The sequence below is a fragment of the Chanodichthys erythropterus genome, chromosome 20 (assembly GCF_024489055.1).
Source record: "Chanodichthys erythropterus isolate Z2021 chromosome 20, ASM2448905v1, whole genome shotgun sequence".
NCBI lineage: Eukaryota > Metazoa > Chordata > Actinopteri > Cypriniformes > Xenocyprididae > Chanodichthys > Chanodichthys erythropterus.
In genome coordinates, this window is record NC_090240.1 from 4702612 (window position 1) to 4730422 (window position 27811).

Consider the following 27811-nt stretch of genomic DNA (forward strand, 5'->3'; position numbering starts at 1 on the left):
ACTCATTTGAATAACTCATGACACCATAAATTTTCCCGATGGCAGGCTAATCAGTGTTTGACAAGGAAATGACTTCATGGTCACAATATCTGAACACCTCCTACAGACAAGTTATTTCATCCAACCTTTGCCCGGTTAACGACAATCGCTCCTCATGACAGCAGCGCTTGAGCAGGACAATTATTTGGAAAAACGCATAACACACTTCACGAAGGGAATAAAGACCGTTTCAAAGACGAAGAGCAACTCAAGCACACTAGGAAGTGAACTTACTCGTACGGACAGAGACACGCGTTTCTCTAACTCTACCGAATATATCATTTTGAATGTTCACTTTTTCTACTGCACAAGGTCATAGGTGATATAAAGGTAAGTGGATTTAAAACATTAGTTTGAACTGTGTCAAAACCTACACTGCTTATCTAGTCAATATCTTGGTAATACAGGCGTTTTCGAACTTTCGAATTTTTTTTTTTTTTTTTTTTTTTTTTTTTTTTTTGCATTATGGGTGCGTATAGAACGTTCCAGATTTCGAATGCTTTATTTTAACATCCGAATTTTATATATATATATAGTGTGTGTGTGTGTGTGTGTGTGTGTGTGTGTGTGTGTGTGCATGTATATCTATATATATGATGTATGTATGTGTGTATGTATATCTATATCTTTTGGTATAGCTTTTAATATGTAGGCTACATTTCCTAAACTCACCTGTACCCTGTAATACCGGATAGAAGCTTATAAGCAAAACAATACCATAACTTGTTTGAATTGTAAATGTTGTTTTAAGAAGCGCACTGTCAGTGTCGGTGAGCACAGCCCAACACACATGCATTTTCAATTGTTTTATATAAAACCAGTTTACTTGGTTTACTCTGTTCGTTTTCTTCTATTGACTTTGAGCTGTCCAGAATAAGAAAAAAAGATGTGTCACGGTACGTTTATTATATGCAAAATGTGTAGAGGCAAAGTTCACCTTTGCTCACAAGTTTCAAAATGTTTCAAAAGTGTATCAGTAAACATGGCAGTTACAATACATAATGGCAAATCCTTTTTTTACTAAAAATGTAAGGATTTCTTTACAACACAACAGTTCTTTATCACTTTTTAGGCTTGTTTTTATACACAATCTATATACTTTTGCTTTTAGAACCATGGTACTGTAAAGTAGGGTTTACAAACTAAAATAAGCCCAAGGATATTATTTTCATATGTTTATGGAGTAGCCTACATATGAATGCGTCATTAAAAACAATGTCAGTTTTTCAACTTTAATAGTTTTACCTTGTAATAAACTCGTAATAAAATATATGTAGAACAATGAATCAGTGAAAACAAAGAACTAATTATTAAAGCCTATATGCTACCTGAAATACTCAATTTTTTGTAAAAAAAACAAAACAAAACAACAAAGAGTCATGTTTACAGTAAAGCACTTTCAATGGCAGTCTATGGGGCAGGACCTTTTTTTTTATATTGTGTTTCATGTAAACATGTTCTTGTTGTGTCATGGAGAAGTTAGCAGGTTTTCTTGCTTAAGAATGACAGGAGAAAGATTGGATGTAAGATTAGCAAGCTATTCTGTCACTATATAAGTTCTAAATATAATTAAGTGTTGTTCCTCAGCACAGTTCATTATTGAACAGGGAAAGTGATCCATGGTAACAAATATATATATATATATATATATATATATATATATATATATATATATATATATATATATATATATATATATATAAACTTTACATCAAATACAGTTTTTGCTTCACAAAATATGAATGAATATTTTTCAAATTATGTAAAGTCACGTCATCTTCATTTATATAGCGCTTGTCACAATACACATTGTCTCAAAGCAGCTTCACAGTTAACAGGAAATTTTATCGAGCTAAAGTTTGTTTTTGATTGAATCACTTCCGTTGTAAAAATTGTTGATTATTATTTTAGGGGCCGCTTAAATGACACCTTTCCTACTGGAACCATTTGCACGTTTAGTCTATAGGTTTGCGTGTTTGGCCTATGCGAACTGGAATAATTTGATAACGTTTTATCTATACATACATCTATACATCTAAACTATTTAGTGCTTTGTTAGTAAGTAGCAAGATTTTAAAATCTATGCGATGTTTAATAGGGAGCCAATGCACTGTTGACAGAACCGGGCTAATATGGTCATACTTCCTGGTTCTAGTAAGAACTCTAGCTGCTGCGTTTTGGACCAGCTGTAGTTTATTTATCAAGCGAGCAGAACAACCACCCAGTAGAGCGTTACAGTAATCTAGCCTTGAGGTCATGAACGCATGAACTAACTGTTCTGCATTTGTCATTGAGAGCATATGTCGTAGTTTAGAAATATTTTTAAGATGGAAGAATGCGGTTTTACAGATACTAGAAACATGGCTTTCAAATGAAAGATTTGTATCAAAGAGCACACCCTTCCTAACTGACAACAAAGAATTAACAGAGCAGCCATCAAGTGTTAGGCAGTATTCATGGTTATTACATGCAGAGGTTTTTGGTCCAAAAAATATAATCTCTGTTTTTTTCTGAATTTAGTAGTAAGATATTACTGGTCATCCAATTTTTTATATTTTGTGAATTGGTAAGAGCTGAGTATCATCAGTATAACAGTGAAAACTAATGCCATGCTTCCTGCTGATATCTCCCAAGGGTAGCATGTACAGATTGAAAAGCAACGGTCCTAGTACTGAGCCTTGCGGTAATACATATTGAACTTGATTGATATGACATTTCTTGGTTTACTACTATAAACTGATAACATTCAGATAAGTAAGATTTAAACCATGCCAATGCAATTCCACTAATGCCAACATAATTTTCAAGTCTATTCAAAAGAATATGTATGCGTATTAGCTTTATAATTCAAAATAACAAAAGCGGGTTTTAATAGCAAAAAGGGTCATTTAACTGACAATCTGCAAAAGAGTGTAAAAATATGTTAACATATGCCATTTAATATCAATTTTTTTTTACATAAACACATTTTATAAATAATTTTTCACAATCTGTAATTTTCTGATGCTGTTTGGATGAAGTAAAACAACCACAGATGTAGCAGCAAACCAGTAGTGGGGAAAGTTACTTTTAAAAGTAATGCATTAGAATATTATGTTGCTCCCTTAAGTAACTAATTGCATTACTTAGTTACTTTTTATGAAAAGTAATGCTTTACGATATATGCTTACTTTTTGTCATCTGGGCTAGGCTTCCTTGTTTGTTTTTTAACAATGAAAGTTCTATTTTTGGAAAATGTGATAGCCCTTTAACACCAAAAGTGAAACAAATAAGCCTCAGGCTGAAAGAAATGCAAATCCTTGCCTTTACCGTAGAGGGTGCAGCTCAAACAAACCTTTCAGCTCTGCTACTATGGAGCTACAAATAAGACAATAAGATTTGAATTTGAATTGTGTACATTTGAATTATATATATAAAAAAAATTAAACTTGAATCCTGGACATTTGATATTTAACAATAATTTAAACTAATGTGTTTCTTTATTAGTTACTTGAAAAAAGTAATCAGATTACTTAACTTGCATTACACGTTCCCCCAACACTTCCACAAACATTTGGGTCATCTTTGCATTTTCTTCTGTCACTGGGCATAATTCTATCCTTGAAATCAGGATTAGGCTTAAAATAATATCATACATGTTAAATTGGTTGAGAATTGAACAAATAAGAGTAATCTTGCTCAGTGGAAGATAGGAATTGTGTCTTTGTTGTAGTTTTTCTAGTGATTAAGGGATGAGTTATTCACCATACAAATGGTTGTCGAAAGCAAAAATACTATGAAATGCTCATATTTTTTTGGAAAGTGTGATTCTATTTTTGGAACCAGCATTTATTCAGCAAATATGATGCAGGGCGTTGTAATAAATATTTTCATGTTTTACATATCTATTAATCTATGTTTACACTCTCCTTGCAGCTTTCCCCTGCTCTGTGTTTGACTACTTACTAGTTTGAGAAGCACTATTTTGCTGTTCTGAATGACATTGTTGAATGTGTCAGCTGAGTGGTTCATAACCAGCCATTAATTATTCAAACTGGGTCATGTGAATAATTGAACAATGCAGCTACTGATTAAAGACATATTGGAAAAACAGCATTTGGAGCTACAAGTACACAAGTAAGGCTTATAATGTGTTTATTGTTGATGGTAAAGTATGTAAGTGCATATGTGTCTTACAGAAGAAGTTGGGTGATGAGATGCTATCTGAAAAAATCCATCCTGTTCGCAGCCGGTCTTTTCATTTTGACCAGCTTCTACATCTACATGCAGAGAGCAGAATCGGGACACCTCAAGGTAACAGCTGTACTATTAAAATACTTAAAGGAATGGTGCACCAAAAAAACCACCCGAACAAACCAGTCTGTCATCATTTACTCACTCTCATGTCATTCCAAACCTCACATTCTTTCTTATGCTAAAAACAAGAAGAAAAATGTTGGCGAACAGACAGATTAATTGACTTCCATTTATGTTTAGAAGAAAGAAAGACCGTCCAACAGGTTTGGAACGACACACGGCAGAGTTTCCTTTCAAGACCTACAGTGAATCTTTGCTTAAAAATGGTTTATTCTGTTGTATATTATAGTTGTGTCCCAAATGACGCAGTATACACTATGCACTATGTGTACTCAACAGTGTAGTGTATGGATTTTATAAGGTTATTTTGTCAATCATCTTTGTTAGCCCCTCCCCCTCTGTTACATAAGGAGAGCTGTGATAGTTGAGTGCATGACGTGTCCAACATTCTGCACTTCATTTTTTTTGGTTAATTGAGTGCATCGTGCGTATATTTAAAGTGCACTTTTTGGAATATTCAGAGTAACCTCACACTGTTTATACTACAAAATGGCAAAGAATAGTGCACAAGTACATGATTGGGACACAAGTCGAATGTACAGTTTAGTTTCCTTTCATTGTGGTTTGGGTTTCCTGTACATTTCAGGTGGCTTTAAAAATCTACCAGCAGGGACTAACTGTTGAAACTACTGCTGGGTGCAAACTACATGACTACATTTTAGCTCAGATTTTGACTAATGTTTAAAATCGGAGGCAAATTGGTGCTCGTTCATGTGAGTGACAATAGCTTAGTGTATATGACCAGAGATGTGATGTGATGTGATGCCAATTCGTCACTGATGTCTGTGATATTTTTAGCATGCTAAATATCTGTGCCCGGTTGCATAAAGCGGTCACCGTAATTTTGCCAAGCAAGACATGTCCCTTGATCCACAAACGTACGGGACACGGTACGGCCCACCCCATGATGGGCCAAAGCATCCAAGTGAAGCCCAAAAATGCAAGCAGATGATCATAGAAAATAGGGTAGCACTTTATTTTACAGTACGTGTACTTTCCTGGTACATATATAGTAATTATGTTGTACATACAGGTAAAAGAGTGGTAACACAAGGTACTTACCTGACATGTATGTACATGGAAACTAATAAGAAACACTGCTGTATTTTTCAATGGTACATACATGGTAACTACTTTGTACCTATAGACAAGTGTTGGGTAATAACAGGCACTTACTTATAGTGTCCGTATATGGTAACTAACAGACACATTACTGTACTTACTAATGGTATGTACATGGTAAATATTTTGTACTTACAGACAAGTGTGAGTAATAACAGGCAATTATTTATGGTAACTTGTAAGACACATTACTGTACTTACTAATTGTTAAAATGTTTAAGCTTATTATTACAAAGGTTAAAGAGCTGGTAATTCCTATGTAATGTTTATGTACAAAGATGCACTTTATTTTACAGTCCTATTTCGATGTACTGACTATGAACGTACTAGTGAATATACCAGTTAGTTAATGCGTAATTTACACATTACTTAGGGTGGGGTGTGAGCATGGTACAAGATACTTCTTGAGTACTGGATGATATACTTTTGCGGTTCAACTTGCCTAATCTTTACAGGACAATAATTCACTTAATAGGGGTATTTTGATGACATACATACAGCTCAATAACACTACAACTGTACTTGGTATACTCAGTTGTCATGTGTCAAAAGCCTTGCTTCAAAGGACTACTTGATAAGTATTAACACTATGAAGTGCTGTATAGTTAGTGCAGTGTATCATTTTGGTAAGCACATTTGTTTCACAGTAGTTAAGTGTCCGTTATTTGTGTCCACACTTGTCTGTAAGTACAACATAGTTACCATGTATATACCACTAGTAAGTACAGTAATGTGTCTTACAAGTTACCATAAATAAGTTCCTGTTATTACCCACACTTGTCTGTAAGTACAACATAGTTACCATGTATATACCACTATTTTTTATTTTTTTTTATTTTTAAGAGTGCAAAACTTACAACATAGGGTGAACACAAAACATAACAAAACACAAAAAACAACTCATAGCACACCTCTCCTAGCTTCTTTGTCAGTGTGCATGTTTTTTTTTTTTTTCTTCCTCATTCACAGTACAGTTACTATTTGTATGTATGCCTAAGCATTAAAAGAAGGGTGTGGTGCATTAAAATCAGCATTCGGTGCATTCAAATCTTGTGTGGTATATGTTAGGTGTTTATTTGATTTGGTTATGTTTTTATATTTTAGATAATTTATATTATTATTAGTATCATTATTATTATCATCATCATCATTATCATTATCATTTAATTTATTTATTTATTTATTTATTTTATTTAAAGATATACATTATACCATTACCGTACTTATATTAAGCAAAACATCATCACGCCGCCATCATTACTTTACTGCTAAATGTTTCTATGATATTGATAATATTAATAACAATAATGTCAATAATAATTATAATAATGAAAATACTCACAATATTACTAAAACCTTGTAGAAGTATGTATAATAATAAATGAATACAGTTAATCAGGATGAGTGTGTCAGATTTGTAATAGTTGAAGGAGATCTGATCTGGAGTGTTGTGGTTCCAATATACGATATACCATTTCCAATTTAAGAAGATGGCGATGGCTACAAGGAGCATCCTTTTGTTTGTTATTTCCTGATTGAGAGTTGATGGATCGCCCAGTAGACAGAGTAAGGGGGATAATGGGATGTGGCAGCCCAGGAGGCGGGATAGGGATTCAGTGACGTCTTTCCAAAAGTGTTTAATGGGTGGGCAGTGCCATGTGGTGTGTTTGTGTCCGGGCATTTTTGTGAGCATTGTGGGCAAATTATTGATGTGAATCCCATTTTAGACAGCCTTTCCCCAGTGTAGTGTGTTCTATGAAGAGTCTTTTACTGTATGAGCTGAAGGTTGGCATTTTTAGTCATGGAGTAAATATTTTTACAAATTTGAGTCCAGAAGTCGGTATCAGGAGCAATCGAAAGATCTTCTTCCCATTTAATTGTTGGTAAAGTTATGGTTTTATTTGAATTAGTTATAATTTTGTATATTTTGGAAAGTAATTTTTTCGGGGAGGATATATTAACTAAATCTGTTAATGCGGTTGGCAGTGTTGGGGAAGCTACTCTGAAACTGTAGTTTGACAAGCTATAAGCTACAAATTAAAGTAGTTAAACTACAGTCAAGCTACCCTTTTGAAAAAGTGGTTAGCTACACTACAAGTTACTATCAAAAAGTAGCTAGCTACATTGAAGAATGTTTAAGTAAGATGTTTGGGGTTTAAACAAAGCAATGCACTACAATTATGATTTCAAAGCATACTGATTTATTTTGTAAACAACTATATCAAAAGATACAATACTCAAATGTAGCCTATATTTCACACTGACTCTCTTTGCACGCTTTATGTATAATACATTCAGAATTTTAATATAAGTTTTGTTTTTCATGCTATGAGAGGACCGACCACCAATTGCACTCTGCAGTTTCAGAAGTGATTTCTACATGCAGGATTCACGCTCAAAATTGCTACCATAACAATAACACGGTACAAAAATATGCAATAATAAAAATAATAATAAGCAATGTAAATGCAGACTAGAAAAATATTAGAATTTTTGTATCAATATTTTTGAAATTCTATTCCAAGTATTTGTAAAATGACTTAATCTTAAATGTCTCATTATACATTGCTATTCTTATGGTGGAGACGTTGTTTACAAATTACATCTACAGCACCCTCAATGATTTGATTCTGGAACCGGACCTGCACTTAAACCGAACCGGAACTTAAATTGGATACTCAGAAAAATGCAGGTTAAACTCACAGCACATGCAGATGAAGCTTTGAGACGCGAATCATGTGCTTCTTGCGTGAACATTCTCATACCCGAGCAACCGATTTTATTAGATCAGCCTTTGTCGCGTGATAAGCACACTAAGCTATATTGTGTGCGAGTTTGTTTTCGGTTCAGTTGACGGATGCTTTGCCAATGCAATGACTCAAAACACCGCATTAGTGATCTTATGTTCATTATAGAACTGGCGGGACAGATTAGACTAAAGCGGGTCACCACTGTAATAAAATAGTTTGCATACATTTGATATAGACTACAATAAAGTAGGACAATCAATTTAAAAAGGCTATTACTCACCTGCATGTGCTTAGCATTTTAATCATTTGTTTATAAATTAAGCGTAACCTTTACTAATCGATTCGTGCAGTGTGAAACTCACTCCCTCCTTTAAATAATCACCAGACGATCTCTTCTCGATGAACTGCTGATGAACTGATAAAGCCACAAGATGCCTTAATTTATATAACAATAGATGGCGGTAATGCACGATTTTAGTTTGTGATCTGAAGACGCTGTGCTGCTTCAATGCATTGCAGGCTCGCCAGAACGCAAAACGGAATGTAGCTTGTAGCTTTTGGTCACGCTACACTGCTACTTGCTGGAATATGTAGTTAACTACTGGAAAAGCTATACTGGTAGCTGAACTACATACAGGCTACTGAAAAATGTTAAGTTTAAATGTTAACTAAAAGTTAAACTAGTAGTGCCGCTACATGTAGTTAACTACTCCCCAACACTGGCGGTAGGAAGGTGAAGATTGATAGTGCTATTGTTGACTTTGGATAAGACAGCTGATTTTAGTTGCAGATAATTCAAGAATTGATTGCTCCCGATACCGTACTCCTGGACTAAGTAGGAAAATGAAACAAAGTTGTTAGACTGAAAAATGTGATTTATATGTGTGATGCCCTTTTGTGCCCATTTATTGAAATTGAGTGTTTTTTGTTGCTTGTGAAATCAGGGTTGTTCCAGAGTGGGGTGAGTTTAGATGGGGCCTGATTGGAGTTTGTAATTTGATGATATTTCCACCAGGCTGTCAGGCTATTGTCAATGCTTTGAAACATGGGTGGTGTTTAATGGACTGACTAAGAAATGGGATATGTGGAAGTTTTCGCAGAGTGATTGTTCTATGTCTAGCCATATAATGTCTGAGTCGGGTGAATCCATTTATATATGTATTGAAGTTGGTTTGCTAGTGAGTAATGGTAAAAATGCGGTGCTTCTAATCCTCCCTAAGGATTTGGGTTTTAGTAAAGTGCTTAATTTTATCCGAGGTGGTTTATTTTTCCAGTAGAATCGGGTAATGTTGGAGTCTAAAGATTTGAACCAATTGAGAGAAGGTTGGGTTGGGATCATTGAGAATAAATAGCTTATTTTTGGAAGTACTGTTATTTTGATTATAGCTATTCTGCCCTGGATGGAAAGTGGTAAGTTGTGCCAGCGGTGAAGGTCATCTTCTATTGTTTTCAGTAAAGGAGTGAAGTTCAGTCCAGTCAGCTCTGATAGCCTGGAGGAAACCCTAACACCTAAATAAGTGATGTGGCCTGTGCATAGAGGAATGGGTGCCTACCACATCCCATTTGGTTTGATGTAGTGGGAGAATTGAGGATTTATTCCAATTTATTGCATAATCTGATATTGTAGAGTATAAATCAATGGTTTTAATTATTTCTTGCAGAGATGATTGAGGATTTTGCAAAATGAGAAAAATGTCATCAGCATATAAACTAATCTTATGTTGTGTTTGGGGTGTGTGGATTTCTCTGATGAGCGGGTTCTGACGGATGGCTGCTGCTAAGGGTTCAATGAAGATGGCAAGGCAAGGCAATTTTATTTGTATAGCACATTTCATACACAATGGTAATTCAAAGTGCTTTACATAAAGAAGAAGAATAAAAATAGAACATAAGGAATAGAAATAACAGTAAAAACAGATCAGATTCATCATGATTCAAGTCAGAATCATGATGATACATAAAAGATATAAAAATACATTAAAAATGAAATAAAAACAGGAAAAGAATTTAAAGAATAAAAAGATAATATGTATAAAATAAAGTGCAAACAGTTTGGACATAGCACAGTGCTCAATCAGCAAATGCATAGGTAAAAAGATGTGTTTTGAGTGATTAAAGATGATGAATAAAGAAGGAGAGAGTGGGCATCCTTGCCTAGTCCCCCTGTGCAGTGTGAAGCTTTGTGATGTTAGTCCGTTGGTTGTGTCTGTGGCAGAAGGCGCCGTGTATAAAATTTTAATCCAATTAATAAACAACTCACAAAAGCCAAATTTTTGTAATGTAGTGAATAAAAAGTTCCAATTGACTCTGTCAAAAGCTTTTTCTGCATCTAAAGTGACTATAATGGTATTTTCCTGTTGTAGTGATGAAAAATGGATTAAATCGTATAGTCTGCGTGTGTTGTTGGATGCCTGCCTACCTTTAATAAAACCAGTTTGATCCGGATGGATTATTAATGGGATAATTTTTTTCAATTCTATGTGCAAGAACTTTACTGATTATTTTGATGTCTACGTTGATGAGAGATATAGGACGGTAGTTTGACGGAAGGGTTGGATCTTTATTAGGTTTAGGGATAAGTGAAATAGTGGCTGTGTTCATGTGCACTGGTAATCTTGAATTTTCTTTTATTTCCATTATTGCTCTGAATAATGGAGATAAAATGGACCAGAAGTGTTTATAGAACTCAGCAGGGAAGCCATCAGGTTCTGGTGCTTTATTGTTAGGCATTCGACTCAAGGCGATGTGGAGTTCTTTTTCTATGATTGGTTTATCCAGTGTGCTGATTTGTTCTGTGTTAAGTTTGGGGAGTTGAATATTATTGAAAAATTAATTAATATCGTCTTGTCTTGTGTTATTATCAGATTGAGTTTAGCATTGAAGTTTTGAAATAATGTATTTATTTCTTGTGGAGAGTTGGTAGGCTTCCCTGCTGAGTCCTTAATAGTTGCAATTGTTACTTTTTCTCTGTTTCTTTTTATCTGATTGGCCAAATATTTACTGGATTTATTGCTATGATGGTAGGTTTCTTGACGGAGTCTATGAATTAGAAATTGAGTTTGTTTATTTATGATTTCGTTTAGCAGGAATTTTTGTTTTTCTTAATTCATTATATATTACTTCTGTTGGGTTATTTGCATGTAATATTAAAGTTCTTTTTTTATTTTCTAGTCTGATTTCTTCTTGTTTTTCTATTTTCTTTTTATGGATGGAGAATGAAATGATTTTACCTCGTAATACTGCTTTGCCTGTTTCCCAAAGTAATGAAGCTGATAACTTTGGTGAGTCATTTATTTCTAGGAAGGATGTCCACTCTCTTTTAAGATAACTGTCAAACTCTGGGTCTTTAAGGAGTGATATGTTAAAGCGCCATCTACTGATGTGTTTATGTAAATTAGCTGGATTCCATATAAATGTTATTGGAGCGTGGTCACTGATACTGATGGAGTGGATTTTGTGCTCAGAGATATGTGGTATGATTGAATTGCTAGTTAGGAAAAAGTTTATGCGAGACTAGCTGTGATGAACTGGTGAGTAAAATGTATATTCTCTGTCAGTTGGATGCTGTAGCCTCCAACCATTGCCAAGGCCAAAATCTCTCATGGACTGTATTATTGTGTCATTGGATTGCCAGTGTCTTTTATTACTTGCGGATCTGTCAAGTGATGGGTCAATTACCGTGTTAAAATCGCCTCCTATAATTACCGGACCGTTGGAAAAATTTGAAATGGAAGGAAAAAAATTGTGGAAAAAGGTAGGGTTATCTGAATTTGGTCTGTAAATGTTGGCAATTGTTACCGGGTTATAGTTAATTGTTATGTTTATGATAATAAAGAGTCCTTCTGGGTCTGAAATAGTTGTATTATGAACAAATAGTTTTTTTTTGCTTATCAAGATACATACTCTTTGTTTTGAATTATAAGTGGCCGAAAATGAAAATGAGTGAGTGAATTGTGCTGATCTTAGGGTGTTTTGTTTTGAATCTGCAAGGTGTGTTTCTTGTAGTAATATCTGCCTGTAGATTATCCAAATAGTTGAGAACTTTTTTTTTTTTTTTTTTTGTCCTAGAGCTAACACCACGGATGTTCCAGGTTATGAATTTGAGTTACATGTTGAGCTAATATTTCTATACTGACATAGCCTATATATGTAAATGAATTGTGCCGAACATACAAAACAGAACAGTAAGACATAATAACACTAGACAAACATAAGTATTTACAGCAAAGCACATAATAAAACAAAAAACACAAAGTTTGAAAAACAAAACATAGGTGACTGAGGTGCATACTTGTATAGTGCAGCGAGATATAGGTGCATTATATTATAGATACAAGAAATGGGGGGGGGGGGGGGGGGGGGGGGGGGGCAGGGGGAGATAATATATATGGTTGGGATGATATTGTTGAGGGAAGGGTTCTAGTAGAGCCAGGGGGTGATGTCCTTGTCTTTGAATAACTGAATAACTTTGAATAATATTGCACTTTTGCCTTCTTGTATCATTTGCTTGCGGATGGGGATTAGCTGTTTACATCTATGGATGATTTCTTGTGGAAACTGGTCGTTAAGTCCATAGTGAGTGTCCTTTAACTGTTTGCCCTGCCGATGAACCAATTCTTTTTGTTTAAAATGTTCGAATTTAACAATGATTGGGCGGGGTCGGGTGGCGTTACTGAGTTTTTTTCCCAGACGGTGAGCACGGTGAAAAGTGATGTTGTTGACAGTTTCTGTTGGGAGTTTGAAAATCAGGTTGTCCTCATGCTGCATGCTTGTAAGTCCAATATTGTTTCTTTCATCGTTTTATTTTCAGAGGCTGATTGGTAACAGTAGACGGTTGTGTTGTGAGAGTTGTAACAGAGTTTTGAAGTGAACTGTTTTCTTGTGTGAGCGTGTCGATTTGTTGTTGGCTGTATTCCAGGCTGTGGCGGAGTTGTTGAAATTCTTTGTGCAGTACTTCTATTAATGCTACTCTGGCGTCTAGTCCGGATAGTTTATTGTCTATGAATGTATGTTGCTTACCTCGGTACAGCATGGGGGGTGCGGAGTTGTGGGTGAGGAAGATGCGTTGGATAAAGCAGGTGAGTCCGATATGCATGTTTTTTTAGCTTTTTGAGAGCGTCCCATGAAGCAGAGTCTATTGTATCATTCGTCGATGTAGTCTTCTAGATGATCCAGGTCCGAATTGTAATCCAGTTTATTGTATTTGTTGGAGGTGAAGTGAACAAACAAACAAACAAACAAAAGGGAAATGTTTGCTGACATGTAGCAGCAATGCGCTGCCATGTTCAATCACGCGCCGTCTCGCAAGAGTTTAGCATTCACAGAGCCATCCCTAGTAAGTACAGTAAGGTGTCTTACTAGTTATCAAACATAAGTGCCTGCTATTACCCACTGTGCCTGTTATTAGTGTTATTACCCACACTTGTCTGTAAGTACAAAATATTTACCATGTACATACCATTAGTAAGTACAGTAATGTGTCTGTTAGTTATCATATACGGACACTATAAGTAAATGCCTGTTATTACCCAACAGTACAAAGTAGTTACCATGTATGTACCATTGGAAAGTACAGCAGTGTTTCTTATTAGTTTCCATGTACATACATATCAGGTAAGTACCTTGTGTTACCACTCTTTTACCTGTACATAATTACTATATACATGTATGTACCAGGAAAGTACACGTACTGTAAAATAAAGTGCTACCGAAAAGGGTGCTAAATTATCATGAAAGGATGAAAAATTCACTGTTGTTTCCATTGCCCGTTTGTAAGGTAGCCAAGACAACAGCATGCCTTGACGCGCTGTGTTACTGTTAGCGGACATGTGCCGTTAACTGAGATGTTTGGTTTTTGCTGAGACATTATTATTACCCCATTGCCAGCTCTGCTAATGGTCAGCTAATGACTGAAGTTCTTCTCCAAATGTAGCCTAATAAGTCTAGAGTTATTTCTTTATTCTTTTACTGTAAATACATGAATTTAGTTTAGGCCTATATCATTTGATGCACTGATCGAAATTGCTGAAAATTTGCAACCAAAACAGCAAGTTTTGTTTTTGATCGAAATTGGAGGGCTGAAATCATTGACCGAAACGTACTCGGTTACTAACGTAACCTCGGTTCCCTGACATACGGAACGAGTACTGCGTATGGGGAAAGGTCTCCTTTTTCCCTGTTACTGAAGCCTTTTTCAATAACGCAGTGTAACTGCATCATCATTGGTTCACTCATAGACAAGTTGTTGAACCAATGACGGCGCGGCATAGCTGCGCGACCTATGGCGACAGAGCGTGCGAATATTCCCGCCGAAATGGGCGGGGTTTAGGGCTATATAAGCGGGCGTTTCGCCATAGGATTTCAGGTCATTCGACTGAATCGACGACACTGAAGCCGCAGCCTCGTGGCACGGCAAGTAACGCAGTACTCGTTCCGTATCTCAGGGAACCGAGGTTACGTTAGTAACCGAGTACGTTCCCTTTCGATACTTCACTCGTACTGCGTATGGGGAACGAATTCAACCGCGCCGTGCCACGGCAGGGAACGACTGGACTTGTCTTGGGCACCGTGAGGGAACCAGAGGACAAGTGAGAAGCCCAGAGCCGTCGAACCCTGTTACACTACAAAAAGGGAGTTAACTCCCAGAGTGGCATGAAGCGGAGCTCGATAGAGGCCGCTGGATCATACCGAGAGGACCCGAGCTTGTAAGGTCGGAACGTCCAAATGATAAAATCTGACAAAAGTAGACGGCGAGGACCAGCCGGCCTCACAGATGTCTTTAATCGAAACTCCACTAGACCAGGCCCAAGAGAAAGCCATTCCTCTAGTAGAGTGAGCTCTAACTCCTATGGGGCAGTCGAGGCCCATAGAGGAGTAACAAAGAGCAATAGCGTCGACTATCCAATGCGAAAGTGGCTCAAAGGGAGGCCCTTTAAGAGCTCTGAGGACCAAAGAGAGGTCCCAGGTGGGAACAGTGAGAGGACGAGGAGGATTTAATCGCCTAGAACCTCTCAAGAAACGCACCACGAGGTTGTTTCGTCCCACTGACTGGCCAGCGATAGGAGCGTGAAACGCTGCAGTGGCTGCTACGTAAACTTTGAGCGTTGAAGGGCTGCGACCCAGATTCAAACGCTCCTGGAGAAAAGACAGTATCGGGGATACGTCACACTCCACTGGGTCTATGTTGCGTGTAGAACACCAGTCAACAAAGACCGACCATTTCTGGACGTAGAGGCGTCTTGTGGATGGAGCTCTCGCCTGAGAAATAGTATTCAGCACGTCCCCGGGGAGGTTGGCAGGCTCCCGTCGAGGGACCAGAGGTGCAGAGCCCAGAGTTCTGGCTGGGGATGCCAAATCGTCCTGTTCGCCTGAGAGAGGAGGTCCTGTCTCAGGGGGATCGGCCACGGAGCTTTTGTGGAAAGCCTGAACAGCTCTGAGGACCAAACTTGGCTCCTCCAGAGCGGGGCCACCAGGAGGACTCTGTGCTTGTCTTCCCTGATTCGTCTGATGACCTGTGGGATCAGAGCGATCGGGGGAAAAGCGTAAAGGAGGGTGCTGGGCCAGACATGGGCCAGCGCATCTTCCTCCTTCGAGAAATAAATTGGGCAGTGCCTTCCCGAAGAACTCCCAGATCATGAGAACCGTCTGAGGGTGGAGCATCCACTCGTCTGAGGGGACATTGCTCCGAGATAGCATGTCTGCTCCCAAGTTCGTTCTCCCGGGTATGTGAGTTGCTCTGAGTGACTGAAGCCTCGGTGATGCCCATTCCAGAAGACGCTTCGCCAGAGCGCATAAGCGGTCTCTGAGGGAGAGACTATTTCTATAGCTCCTTTCCTCAGAAGAGACATGACTTTGGCTCGGAGGACATGAACGTCGTCCGTGTTGACTGAAGTCTGAAGCACCCCGCTGAAGCGCGGGGGCCTTCGGGCGAACTGAAGCGAGTAGCCTCGACTTATGGTTCCCAGAATCCAGCTTGACACTCCGGGGATGGCCCGTCAGGCTTCGGCCCGCGTGACAAGGAGCTGAATGGTATCGGGTGACGGGCCGCCAATCGGGGGCCCGTGCACCGGAGAGAGTGGAAGAGGAACTTCGCTCTTTCTTAGAGATGGTAGAATATTCATAGTGTTCGCCATAAGAATAGCGTTTTGCATGGACGCAGCACTGGGCCCAGTTAGCACAACACTGAACATATCTCCTACGCCCGGAGCTGAACGAGGCGGAGGGGGGGTGGAACGAAAGAGCTTTTGGGGTGGTCTGGCTGTGGCGAGACTTTACCCCATCCTCTTCCTTCCTGAAATATCAGGAGGGCTTAGGAGGCGTCGGGTCTAGCGTAATCTTAGGCCGGGGTCCCTCACATTGCCTCGGGAAGGAGGAGCGCTTACAATGGCGCTGCTCCTTGAGTGGTGCTGCCTGAGAGGTAGAGGGGGCAGGTTTGTTCTGCTGAGCCGGCGCAGACTTGGGGCGGCTGGAAGCAGACGTGGAGCAAGGGAGTTTAGGTAGGAAGTGTCGCATAGCCTGAGACGACTCTTGTGCTGCAGTAAAACGCTCTGTAAAGCCCTCTACTGCTGGCCCGAAGAGACCGGGGCATCCAAAAAGGCCGTCTTGTCCATCTCCTTAATCTCGGTCAGGTTGAGCCACAAATGGCGCTCAAGCACGACCAGGCTGGCCATGGATCGTCCAATAGCCTGAGCTGTGGCTTTTGTGGCACGCAGGGCTAAGTCAGTGGCACTGCGGAGGTCACGGAAGGCAGGTGCATCGACGCCGGACTCATCCAGAGAACGGAGGAGCTTCGCTTGAAACACCTGGAGAATAGCCATGGTGTGCAGCGCTGAGGCAGCCTGGCCCGCGGACGTATATGCTCTGCCAGCCAGGGCAGAAGTGGTCCCGCAGGGCTTGGATGGAAGGGCCCTCTTAGTGTTCCAACCCACAGCCGTGGGGGCACAGAGGTGAGCCGCCACCGCTTCGTCCAGGGGCGGTAGATGCTCGTAACCCTTCTCTTCAGAGCCATCCACAGAGGTAAGAGCTGAATAATTCGTAGTACATAGGCGGGCAGAATACGGGGCGCGCCACGACTTCGTCAGCTCGTTGTGAACCTCTGGGAAAAACGGCGCGGCGCGTTGACGAGGGGCCTGGCGGGAACCCGGCAGGAACCACTCATCGAGCCTGCTCCGTGATGGCTCCTCTGGCGGAGCCCATTCGAGGTCCAAAACCTCTACTGCTTTCGAAAGGATGCGGAAGAGCTCGGCATTCATACCCGGCTTGCAGTCAATGGGCTCCAGCGAGGGAGGGCGGGCGGGGTCAGAATCACCGGCCCAACCTTCGGATTCAGAGGCCGCGGGAGACATGACATCATCAAGCGGCTCGTCCTCAGAACCGCCAAAAGAGATGAGGTCGCTTGCATCTGTTGAGGGACGCAGCTCAGGGCGGGAGAACAGGACGGGGGACTGCTCTCTCGGGGGGGAGGGGGAGGCACACGGGGAAGCCAACGTGAAGTCATCCAACTCCGTGCGCTGGGCCGCTCTGCCCCGCCGTCTCTTCCTAGCCGGCTCGCGGGAGGAAGATGACGGGAGGGCGCGAGCGGCGAGATCGCCTTCACTGAAGAAGGCGATCCGCGAGCGCAGAGAGGCGAGACTCATGTTCTCACAGTGAGAACACGAGGTCCCGGTGAGCGCGGCCTCTGCATGGGGTCTGCCCAGGCAGCCGACGCACTCACCGTGACCGTCGTCGTCATGCAGAGAGGCTCTGCATGTGCCACACGAGTGGCGCGGCATTTGTAACAACGCCGCCGCCGTGAAAACGGCGTTTGAGGGGCTCTTTTAGAGCGGCGAGGGCCGCTAGAGCAGTGAAAACCGCTGTTGGAAAGCTCTTTTAGAGCGGCAATAAACCGCGGGAAAATCGCTCTTTTAGGCGCGCCGGATGGCGGCAGGAGACGGGCTGGCAGGCGGCAGGAAGCAGGCGGCTCGAGGCGGCAGTCGACGAGGGTGCCGGCGCTTCTTCCTCGGCGAGCTCAGCAGTCCGCTGCGGGAGCCTCTTTGATGGCTGCGAGAGCTTCTTTCCAGGCGAGCTTCTTCCAGGCGGCGAAGGCTTCAGCCGGAGATAACAATAAACTCTGCTTTAATATGAAACAAAGTCTTTCTCAAGTTTTAAATTCTGTCAAAAACAATTTAAAAGATAACTGCAACTTTTTAATCTCACAATTCTGACTTCTTTTCTCCGAATTGAGAGATATAAAGTCAAATTCTGAGGGGGAAAAGACTGACTTTTTTCTCAGAATTGCAAGTTTATATCTCACAATAACTTTATGCATGCATTAGCGACTTTACATGCAATTTGCTGGTGGGAGGGGCCCCATCTCGTGCTTTGCTGGGGGGCCTCACAGATGTGCGGTATGCCACTGCCTGGATCAACATATTTTGTTGATCCTGGAACAACTTTACTATCCGAAAATTTAGTCTTAATTTAGCCTTTTCCCAACCCCTAAACCTAACCCTACCCATAACTTATCCCTATCAGAGGGAAATTATAGTTGAATAACACTGATGTAGAAGCAACTAACCCTGGTTGTAGGGCTTGGAATGTTTTTCCGATTTTTTTTTTCGATTAATTCGAATTTATGTTTTGCCTCGATTTTGTTATTTTTTGAATCGAGAAATCACAATTTTGAATAAAAATGTTAGCAAGTGCTCAATTGACCCTTCGCCAGGAGTTTGATTGACAAGCGATCTAACCAATCAGAAAGCCGAATCCACCAGTTTGTCCAACAAAGCAGTCAGGAGTTAAAGGGATAGTTCACCCAAAAATGAAAATTTGATGTTTATCTGCTTACCCCCAGGGCATCCAAGATGTAGGTGACTTTGTTTGTTCAGTACAACACAAATGCTGATTTTTAACTCCAACCATTGCCGTCTGTCAGCCGTATAATGTGTGTAAATGGGAACTTCTTTTATAAGAGTAAATAAAACTTGCTTAGACAATTCCAAATTAAACCCTGCAGCTCATGACGACACATTGATGTCCTAAGACACGAAACGATCGGTTTGCACGAGAAACCGAACAGTATTTATATCATTTTTTACCTCTAATACACCACTATTTCCAACTGTGTTCAGCACTCGTTTAGTGAGGTCTGATCAATGGCAATGGCAGTGATGTCTCGTGCTTATACATCAATGATTGCTAGACATTACTTCCGTTGTCAGAGCGTGATACACAAAGAAAAATTGATTTACTGACACATATGTAATGGAGGCCAGCTAGTAGTCACTGTGCGAGTAAACCTCACTCCTCTGATCTCTAAAGGTTGCAGCCTTTAACCTCCTTGTTAGAGTGTCCAACTCCCACGCTGGAGACCCAGGTTCGAGGCCTGCACAGAGCGGGGTGAGTAGGACCTGGGTGAGGGGTTACATTGGTGCCGTGACCCAGATGGGAGTGAGGTTTGGGGGGTGAGTGTAACGGAGGCCAGCTAGTAGTCGCTGTGCGAGTAAACCTCACTCCTCTGATCTCAAGAGATGATCTAGCGACTGATGCTAGGGGTTGCAGCATTTAGCCTACTTGTTAGAGTGTCCGACTCCCATGCCAGACACCCAGGTTCGAGGCCCGCACAGAGCGGGGTGAGTAGGACCTAGGTGAGGGGTTACACATACACAAAGAAAATTTGACTGTACATGAACCATTGCATATCAGATCAGGCATTAGTATTAACAGTTACTTACATGTTGCATTACTGTCGAACCAACTCAACGGCATGTTTATTGCTTGGTAGCTCGATCCGGTTTAGCACCATGTAGGCCTGTGCTATTTATTACATGCCATGCATGAATCAGGGGGCGAGGCTAAACAGGCAGTGATGAAGTAGGCATCGATCTTCTTCTGCGGAGGCGGTGCTTGCTGCCCTTTGATGTCAATAGAAATGTTGTATAATGTGTGCCCCACTGTTGTGAGAAAAACAGCAATCCGACGATTTTAAAAATCGTGTAGTTTGTAATGCATGCTAATGCTGCAGTACACAGGGAAGGAGACAAGTAGTGGTGCAACGGATCATCATTGATCCGTGATCCGTTCGGATCAATATCTTCGGTTCGGCACACACGTGATCCGCGGATTGATTTATGAAAAAAAAAGTTGTGCGCATATTCAGTTCACACACAGCGTGGTCATGGCGAGCGGAGGAACGGAGGAGCTTGATTGCCCCGCGTCATTTAAATCCCCTGTATGGGAGCATTTTTGCTTCCCTGTCAAATATAATGATGAAGGAAAGAGGTTAGTGGATAAAACCGTGACGGTGTGTAGGCACTGTGGCACAAGAAAGCCATATGACAGTGGAAACACATCAAGCATGGCCACGCATTTGAAGCGACATCACACCGGTGTTTCACTGACAGGAGTGAAAACGAAGGTTGCTCAACAACCGCTTATCACCGCGGCATTTAAGCAGCCCCTTGTTGGCTAAAGCCATCACAAACGCTATCGGTGTGTTTATAGGTGCAGACATGAGGCCATATTCGGTTGTGCAAAACGAGGGCTTTAAACACATGCTGAAAGTGCTTGAGCCACGTTACAACATCCCGTCGCGCACCCACTTCAGCGAAAAGATTGTGCCAGATCTTTATGAGCAGGAGAAGAAAAAAGTTGTGGATGAACTATCCCGAGCATCCTCTGTTGCGCTCACGACAGACGGGTGGACGTCCAGGGGAATGGAGAGCTATGTGACGATAACCGCTCACTTCATCACATTTTATATATTTTTAATATATTTTATATATTTTTATTTAATAATTTAAAAGTGTTAATAAACAAAAAGACAAAACAATGTTTATTTGTCTTGTCTTTCTTTTTGCTGATCCGAAAAATGATCCGATCCGTGACTCTGATCCGAGAAACGATCCGAACCGTGAGTTTTTTGATCCGTTGCACCCCTAGAGACAAGAGGCATGTACTACACTTCTCATTCATTTCTATGGTATCTGCAAACAGTGATTGACTGTCGCACAACTCTGAATGAAATTCAGTGACGTCAAGGCTGTAATGTGATTGGTTATCAAGGCACACGTGATCCAAGCCATCACACTTTTTCCAATGGTAGAGCCACGGACCCTCGTATCTCCCAATAATGAGACCATCTCTGGCTGCATGTCGCCAGTGGCTGGCGGTGAGGTTGTTCCCACTACTGTTGCCTAGTATAGTTTATGAATGACATTCACAGATCTTATTCCATGTTGTAGACACAGAATCAGATTTCTTGCAGCTAAAAACAAACATTTTTTGGGGAAAAGACTAAATATAATTGAAATCAGTATACGAGTAGTGAGTGCTGGGTTATCTGGGCTCATGAAACCCTTCAGGCTTAGAGTCAGCATGGCGATTACCACCATATGAACACAGAGACTTATCATGAAATTCTAGGAAAGTTGCTGACCGCTAAAATAACTTCTCTTTTTTTTCTTTTTTTCTTTTTCCAAAATTATATAATTGTACAAATTTCACATTGAACAGATATAAATGTTTCACAAATAATGCTTTCAGGTGTTTCATAGCATCATAGCATTCACAGCATTCATAGCATTTATTATGTTTAATGTGTGTTTTTTTTTTTTACAGGGTTCACTGAACTGGACTTGGGATAGAGAGACTTGGGTTGAAGATCTTAAGAGCCATTACCTGCATTTCAATGTTTCTATTAAAGTTCTGGCAGGAGTCCTCCAGCAGTCCAAGAGTGAGTTTATCTTTTCACAACTAAAAGAGAATTTTCAGGTAGAAGTTTTGTTTTGGTGCAACAGATTTAGAAAATAATGCTAGAAAATCTCTAAAAGAAGTACAATTGAAATTGATGTTCATAATTTTATTTGATGTAGTTCTTTAACTAAAATAATCATCATATTTCTGTAGAATAATCACATTGTGCAGCAACAACATTCACACAAAACATCTGCAATACTATAAAACTGATGATTAATGTACATACAAGCTAGGCGGATGTCTTCATTTGTTGCTCCAGTTCTTAAAATAACTTTTCAAGCTCCATTCCGGGCACTGACTGCTTCCTATGTGAACGCCTCTGTCGTTTTTTTTGCAGCACCAGCATTTTTTATCGTTTTCACAACATTTCCATGGCTCCCAGAATGTTTTGTTGTATGAATATCTGAACAGACAGTAAATCAAAAGAAAGAACAGAGTCTCTGCTTAATATTATATATATATATATATATATATATATATATATATGTGTGTGTGTGTGTTGTGTGTACATAAAATTTGAATGTGGTTACGTTTTATTTTAAAGGGGACCTATAATGCCCCTTTTACAAGATGTAATAATGTAATATAAATCTTTGGTGTCCTCAAAATGGGTCTGTGAAGTTTCAGCTCAAAATACCCCACAGATCATTTATTATAGCTTGTCAAATTTGCCACTATTTGGGTGTGAGCAAAAACACACCGTTTTGTGTGTGTCCCTTTAAATGCAAATGAGCTTGTGGCCCCCTTTCCAGAAGAGGGTGGAGCTTTAACAGCTCGCGCTTCGGTTGCTCAACAACATCAAAGCTGGAGAATCTCACGCAGCCAAAATGATGATTGTCAGTAACGGTGTTCAGCCTTACATTGTTCAAACCGGAGTCAGACACTGATAAAGAGACTCAGGAAGAAGTTACAACTTTTAGAATGCAACTGGACGTTTCTGAATGGTTTGTAGATAAATTTATGTAGTTGCTGTGGAGTTGATTCAACTCATCGACTAGCATGTGCCATCTTGTTAATCTTTTGTGCAAATCCAGCGTTGAATTGTAAAGCAGTCCGGCTTAAAATGACGGCATGGCAACAACAACTCTTCCTGTTTTCTAAAGCAGCCCAACATGGCCTCGCCCCCTTTGTTGTGTGTTCTTGGGGGCAGGGTTTATGTAAATTTTAGGGTTAGCGATGTCATTAACCTGGGAAGAAACTTGTTGTAGTCCCTCCCAGCCATTTGTTGTACTCCTTAATCAGAAAATCTCCCTTTGCATTGAACTTTGAGCGTCGTAACTTTGCATATGTTGTTTATGCTCAAACAGCAGCAATTACACATTAACTAAAGCTAAAAAGTGAAATCATATTCAACCACCCCTTTTAAAAAGCAACATTTTAAACAAAAAGCTGAGAAAAATCACATTTTTGACAAAGACTTCATCCGGATCAGATTCAGAATGATGATCAAAACTTAAATGGAGTAGATTGAGTACATAATTACCCCCAAAGCTTTCCAATTCTTTTTTCCTGTACCTCTTCATGGGTCAACATTTCATTCAGTAACGTTAGGTGGTTTTGATTTATACTGTATGTCTGATGATCATGTTATATTACATGTGCATAAGCAATGCTACTTTCACTTTTTTCTTCTTCACTTGTGTTTTGATGTGGAGATTCTGTACTTTCAGAATATGCGTAATAGCCCCCTACCATATAACAGTAAAAACATGGATTGCTGGAAAATTCCGTCAATGGCAGGGAAACAGTTAAGAATTTGTTAAAATAATGAATCCCAGTAAACGACTCTGTAGTCATATCCCTGTGGTTTCATCATTTTTCAGAGTACCTTACGGTGGGCCTCTCATCTGTGAAGAGGGAAAAGGGCAGTTATCTTCAGAACACTCTTCAGTCAATCTTCTCCGAGTCCTCAGAGGAAGAGCTGGATCAAATGGTGGTCGTCGTCCTTCTCGCTGACTTTGATGTGAGCTGGATCCGGGAGACCTTACAGAAAATTACAGATCAGTTCCACCTGCAGCTGTCGAAGGGTCAACTGCTGGTTATCCATATCAATGAAGATAACTATCCTCCCCTTACTGGACTGAAGAGGAACTTCAATGATGGTCCCGACCGTGTGTCCTTCCGTTCGAAGCAAAATGTGGACTACTCATATTTGCTCCATTTTAGCAGTAACCTCTCCCAATACTATATCATGCTGGAGGATGACGTGAGCTGTACGAAGAACTTTTTCTCCAACATTCGTGAGCACATCAATGCGATGAACTCGAAGTGGGTCACACTGGAATTCTCCAAGTTGGGCTACATCGGAAAACTCTACCAATCCAAAGATCTGCCCATTCTGGCCCGTTTCCTTTATAATTTCTACCAAGAGATGCCTTGCGACTTCCTGCTGTCACATTTTCACAGATTGTTGATGCAGGATAAAGTCATTCGCTTCCGCCCATCTCTGTTTCAGCACATGGGCACTTACTCGTCATTTAAGGGGACGTACAATCGCCTAAAGGATGAGGACTTTGTCAAAGAAGTTGCTGATAACCCTCCAGCAGACATTCGCACAAACATTGAGAATTTTAAGACCAATGTAGCCGAAAAGGCTTACAGCCAAGGTTCAGGCTATTTCTGGGGTGTGTCGCCTATTGGCTCAGCAAACTACTTTTTAGTGATCTTTCGCAAACCTGTTCTCATCTCTCGTGTGTGCATACGAACAGGATTAGAAGGAAAAGATGAGCTGGTCTCTGCTGATGTGGAACTTGGAAAAACTCTGGTGAGAACGGAGTCGGGGGTGGACTGCTCGGGATTTCACACACTGGGTTCTCTTCAGAAAGGCCAGTTTAATGAACCAGATGTCCAGAAACTTGTGCGGGAACCCGTGGCATGTTTACGAATCCAAGTCACAGCATCCCAAATGGAATGGGTTATCATAAACAAGATCTATGTCTGGACTGTTAAAGCTGGCAAAACCATGAGAAATGTTTCTAAAGCTGTGCTGCGACAGAAATGAATTCTTTATCATCATTGACGAAGATTTGAATCTTTAAAATAGACAGATCTGTGGATCAGGGATATTATTATAACCCAAACTAAAACCATTAAAAAAAAAACTTTTTCTAAAATATGTTAACTGGAAAAAACGGTTAGTTCGGTTAGTTGCAAATTTCTAATTTTCCTTTAGTAACTTAACAAAAACAAAACATAACAAAACTACTAAATATTTAACTGAAATGAAAATGGAAAATATAAACAAAATATCAATAAAAACTATAATAATTGTCTTTATGCTGCATAAAATATTTGTTTTGAAGTAAAATATTGAGAAGCAAAAGCGGTATTAAACAGGGCATTCAACTTTCAGAAAATATATTTTGAATTAAGTTAAAGGTGCAATATGTAATATTTTTACAGTAAAATATCCAAAAACCACTAGGCTTTAATATATTACACGTTTAAATAGACAAGGGAACAACTGTTTTGATATATTTATAGACAGAAAAGGAATTGTTGTTATATAGCTCAACACGTTTAGTCTAATTGTTTAAATCTAATTTTTTTTTTTTTTTTTTTTTTGTGAGTACCATGCTTTACCATGCCTCAGAGAAAAACACTATTTTGTCAAATTGCTAACATAGCATAATCAGATGCAGCTTTATTTTTAGTAACAGAAATACAGAATTTTCTCCATCATACAATACGTTTTTAAATTAATTGCATGCCATTTATCAACACAAGCCATCATTTAATATGATATTCTAAAATCAATCAGCTTATTGCAGTGTGCAACAGTGTCTCAAAGCAGCCGCCGAGCGAACGCACAGAGTAACCTTATAACATCATTTTCAATACACTCAAATGTATCTCATATAATAAACAGAGCTGTGTTACCTCATACTCATGACCGGAAAAGCGGAAGCGATGCCACTGCTCGTGAGGCGTGTGTTGTGCATTCGCTCCAGCAGCAACGTTCAGCTCCCACAACACTTGGTCCTGCTCTGCTTCATACTACAATAACATTAATAATAGCATCCATGAATGTGATTTCTTCCTGACTCCAATCCCTATTCTTTTGCACCGTTCGTTGAGATGGAGACATCATGTCCCAAGATTCCGCTCTAAAACTTGGCATCATCAAGCTACGCTTATGTTTTGAATAGGCTTCTAGCGACCTCTAGCGGACGGAATTATTACATATTGCACCTTTAATTTTTCTTATCCCATTGTAAAATATTTTGTTGTCATTTTAAATTCATTTTAACTTTTAAATAAATCATTTCGGAGTGTATAGCCTGTCTTGTTGGCCAAGGCTATTTTACACAAACTCCACCCACCAATGTCTGGTTGGGCCACACAAAATTAAAAAAGATGCACAGCACTCAACGTCTGCAGTAGTGTAGGCTGTAGAGAGTATGGCGCATGAGAGTAGCTTTTGACGCGATCGAGCTTTTGATGCACCTTTCGCCAAACTCGCTCTTCTTCCTTTTCCCATCACAAATCAGATCGGAAATTAATTTATTTTCAATGAAGAACATATTTGAAAAATGGAAATAAAGTGCCTAACAAGTGTTTCATATAAAGTATTTATTGGGTAGGGTTTGGGGTGTAGGGTGGGCTTTATTGTCCCAATAAGGTGGCATCCATTTGATAATTTTAATAAATATAACCTTGTACACTCCGTTATTATTGCATCCTGTTAATGTATAACAGTACTGAGGTGCAAATAGTATCTGCATTGCAAAGAACTGCCACTTTTATATAGTGTAAATAGAATATAGTGTTATTTTCATTAAGTGTAAATAGCACTTAATCAGCCGCTGCCAAATAATTTACATTTATTTTAATGTTAAAATAACATAACTTTTAACTTTTCTTAAAACAAGTGAACTGGTCATTCTGCTGCCTTACATATAAGGGGCTTGGACCCTTAAAAAGTAGGTTACAAAATGTTAAACTTTTAAAAGATAAAAGTGTCAAATAATAATATTAAAAAACCTTCCTCAATTAATATAAATAAATATCAAAATATGAATTTTCATGTCAGAGATGTGGCCTGTTTTTTGTGTAGTTGAGTGGTGGAATAAGATTTCTTGAAATACATTTTCCTAGTTTCATGGCACCAGTGAGGGGGAAGTGCAGATACTAGTTTACATTTAACACACACACACACACACACACACACACGCACGCACGCACACACACGTTGGGTTTCCATGTTTTATTGGGACTTATAGATGTAAGGATTTTTATACTGTACAAACTGTATTCATATGATTTATCAGCTGTTTTTCTCACGGGGACCAAAAAAAATATCCCCACAATTTGGAATTACTGGTATTACTATCCTTGTATTACTATCCTTGTGAGGACATTGGTACTTATAACGAAGGGAATACCAGGTGCAAAATTTTAAAATTTACAATTTTAAAAGTTAAAAGTACCACAAATATCCTAAATTAATTTCAATAAATATAAAAATATAAATGTGTAGTTGAGTGGATGGCAAGAGGTAAAGAACATTTTACAGTCAAAACATTTACATTTACAAATATTATAATTATTATTTTTTTAAGTGCATGTTTGTAAGGTACATACCGCCCCCTAGGTGTAATGCATGTATTTATTGAAAATAAATACATGTCCCAAGTTTCATGGCTTATTGCCATCAGAGTTTAAAGCAGAGTTTATGAGGACACACACACATATTAATATTAACTTAATTTTGTTAAGTATTTGATGAAAAGACTTTATATATTTGTATATTTTATACTGGATATTGGATGATAGTAAGAAAGAACATCAGTGTATACATATATATATAT

General features: G+C 39.5%; 1 protein-coding gene across 2 annotated transcripts; it reads left to right on the forward strand.

The window, feature by feature from the left end:
- Positions 1-27811, forward strand: zgc:101663 (alpha-1,3-mannosyl-glycoprotein 4-beta-N-acetylglucosaminyltransferase C). Of its 2 annotated transcripts, none has more exons than XM_067371893.1 (4): positions 1-369; positions 4221-4332; positions 21864-21978; positions 23825-27811. In XM_067371893.1, the coding sequence occupies exons 2-4, from the start codon at positions 4231-4233 to the stop codon at positions 25000-25002; spliced, it is 1395 nt and encodes a 464-aa protein (XP_067227994.1). In that variant the 5' UTR covers positions 1-369; positions 4221-4230; the 3' UTR covers positions 25003-27811. The 2 variants fall into 2 exon arrangements, with proteins under 2 accessions (XP_067227994.1, XP_067227993.1); XM_067371892.1 differs by having other exon boundaries at positions 3-369; positions 4218-4332.

Bases quoted from the DNA above. Each gene is read 5' to 3' on its own strand.
- zgc:101663 (XM_067371893.1), top strand. From the start codon at position 4,231: ATGAGATGCTATCTGAAAAAATCCATCCTGTTCGCAGCCGGTCTTTTC. The intron at 4,333-21,863 runs GTAACAGCTGTA...TTTTTTTTACAG, and splicing joins CAGAATCGGGACACCTCAAG to GGTTCACTGAACTGGACTTG. The intron at 21,979-23,824 runs GTGAGTTTATCT...ATCATTTTTCAG, and splicing joins AGTCCTCCAGCAGTCCAAGA to AGTACCTTACGGTGGGCCTC.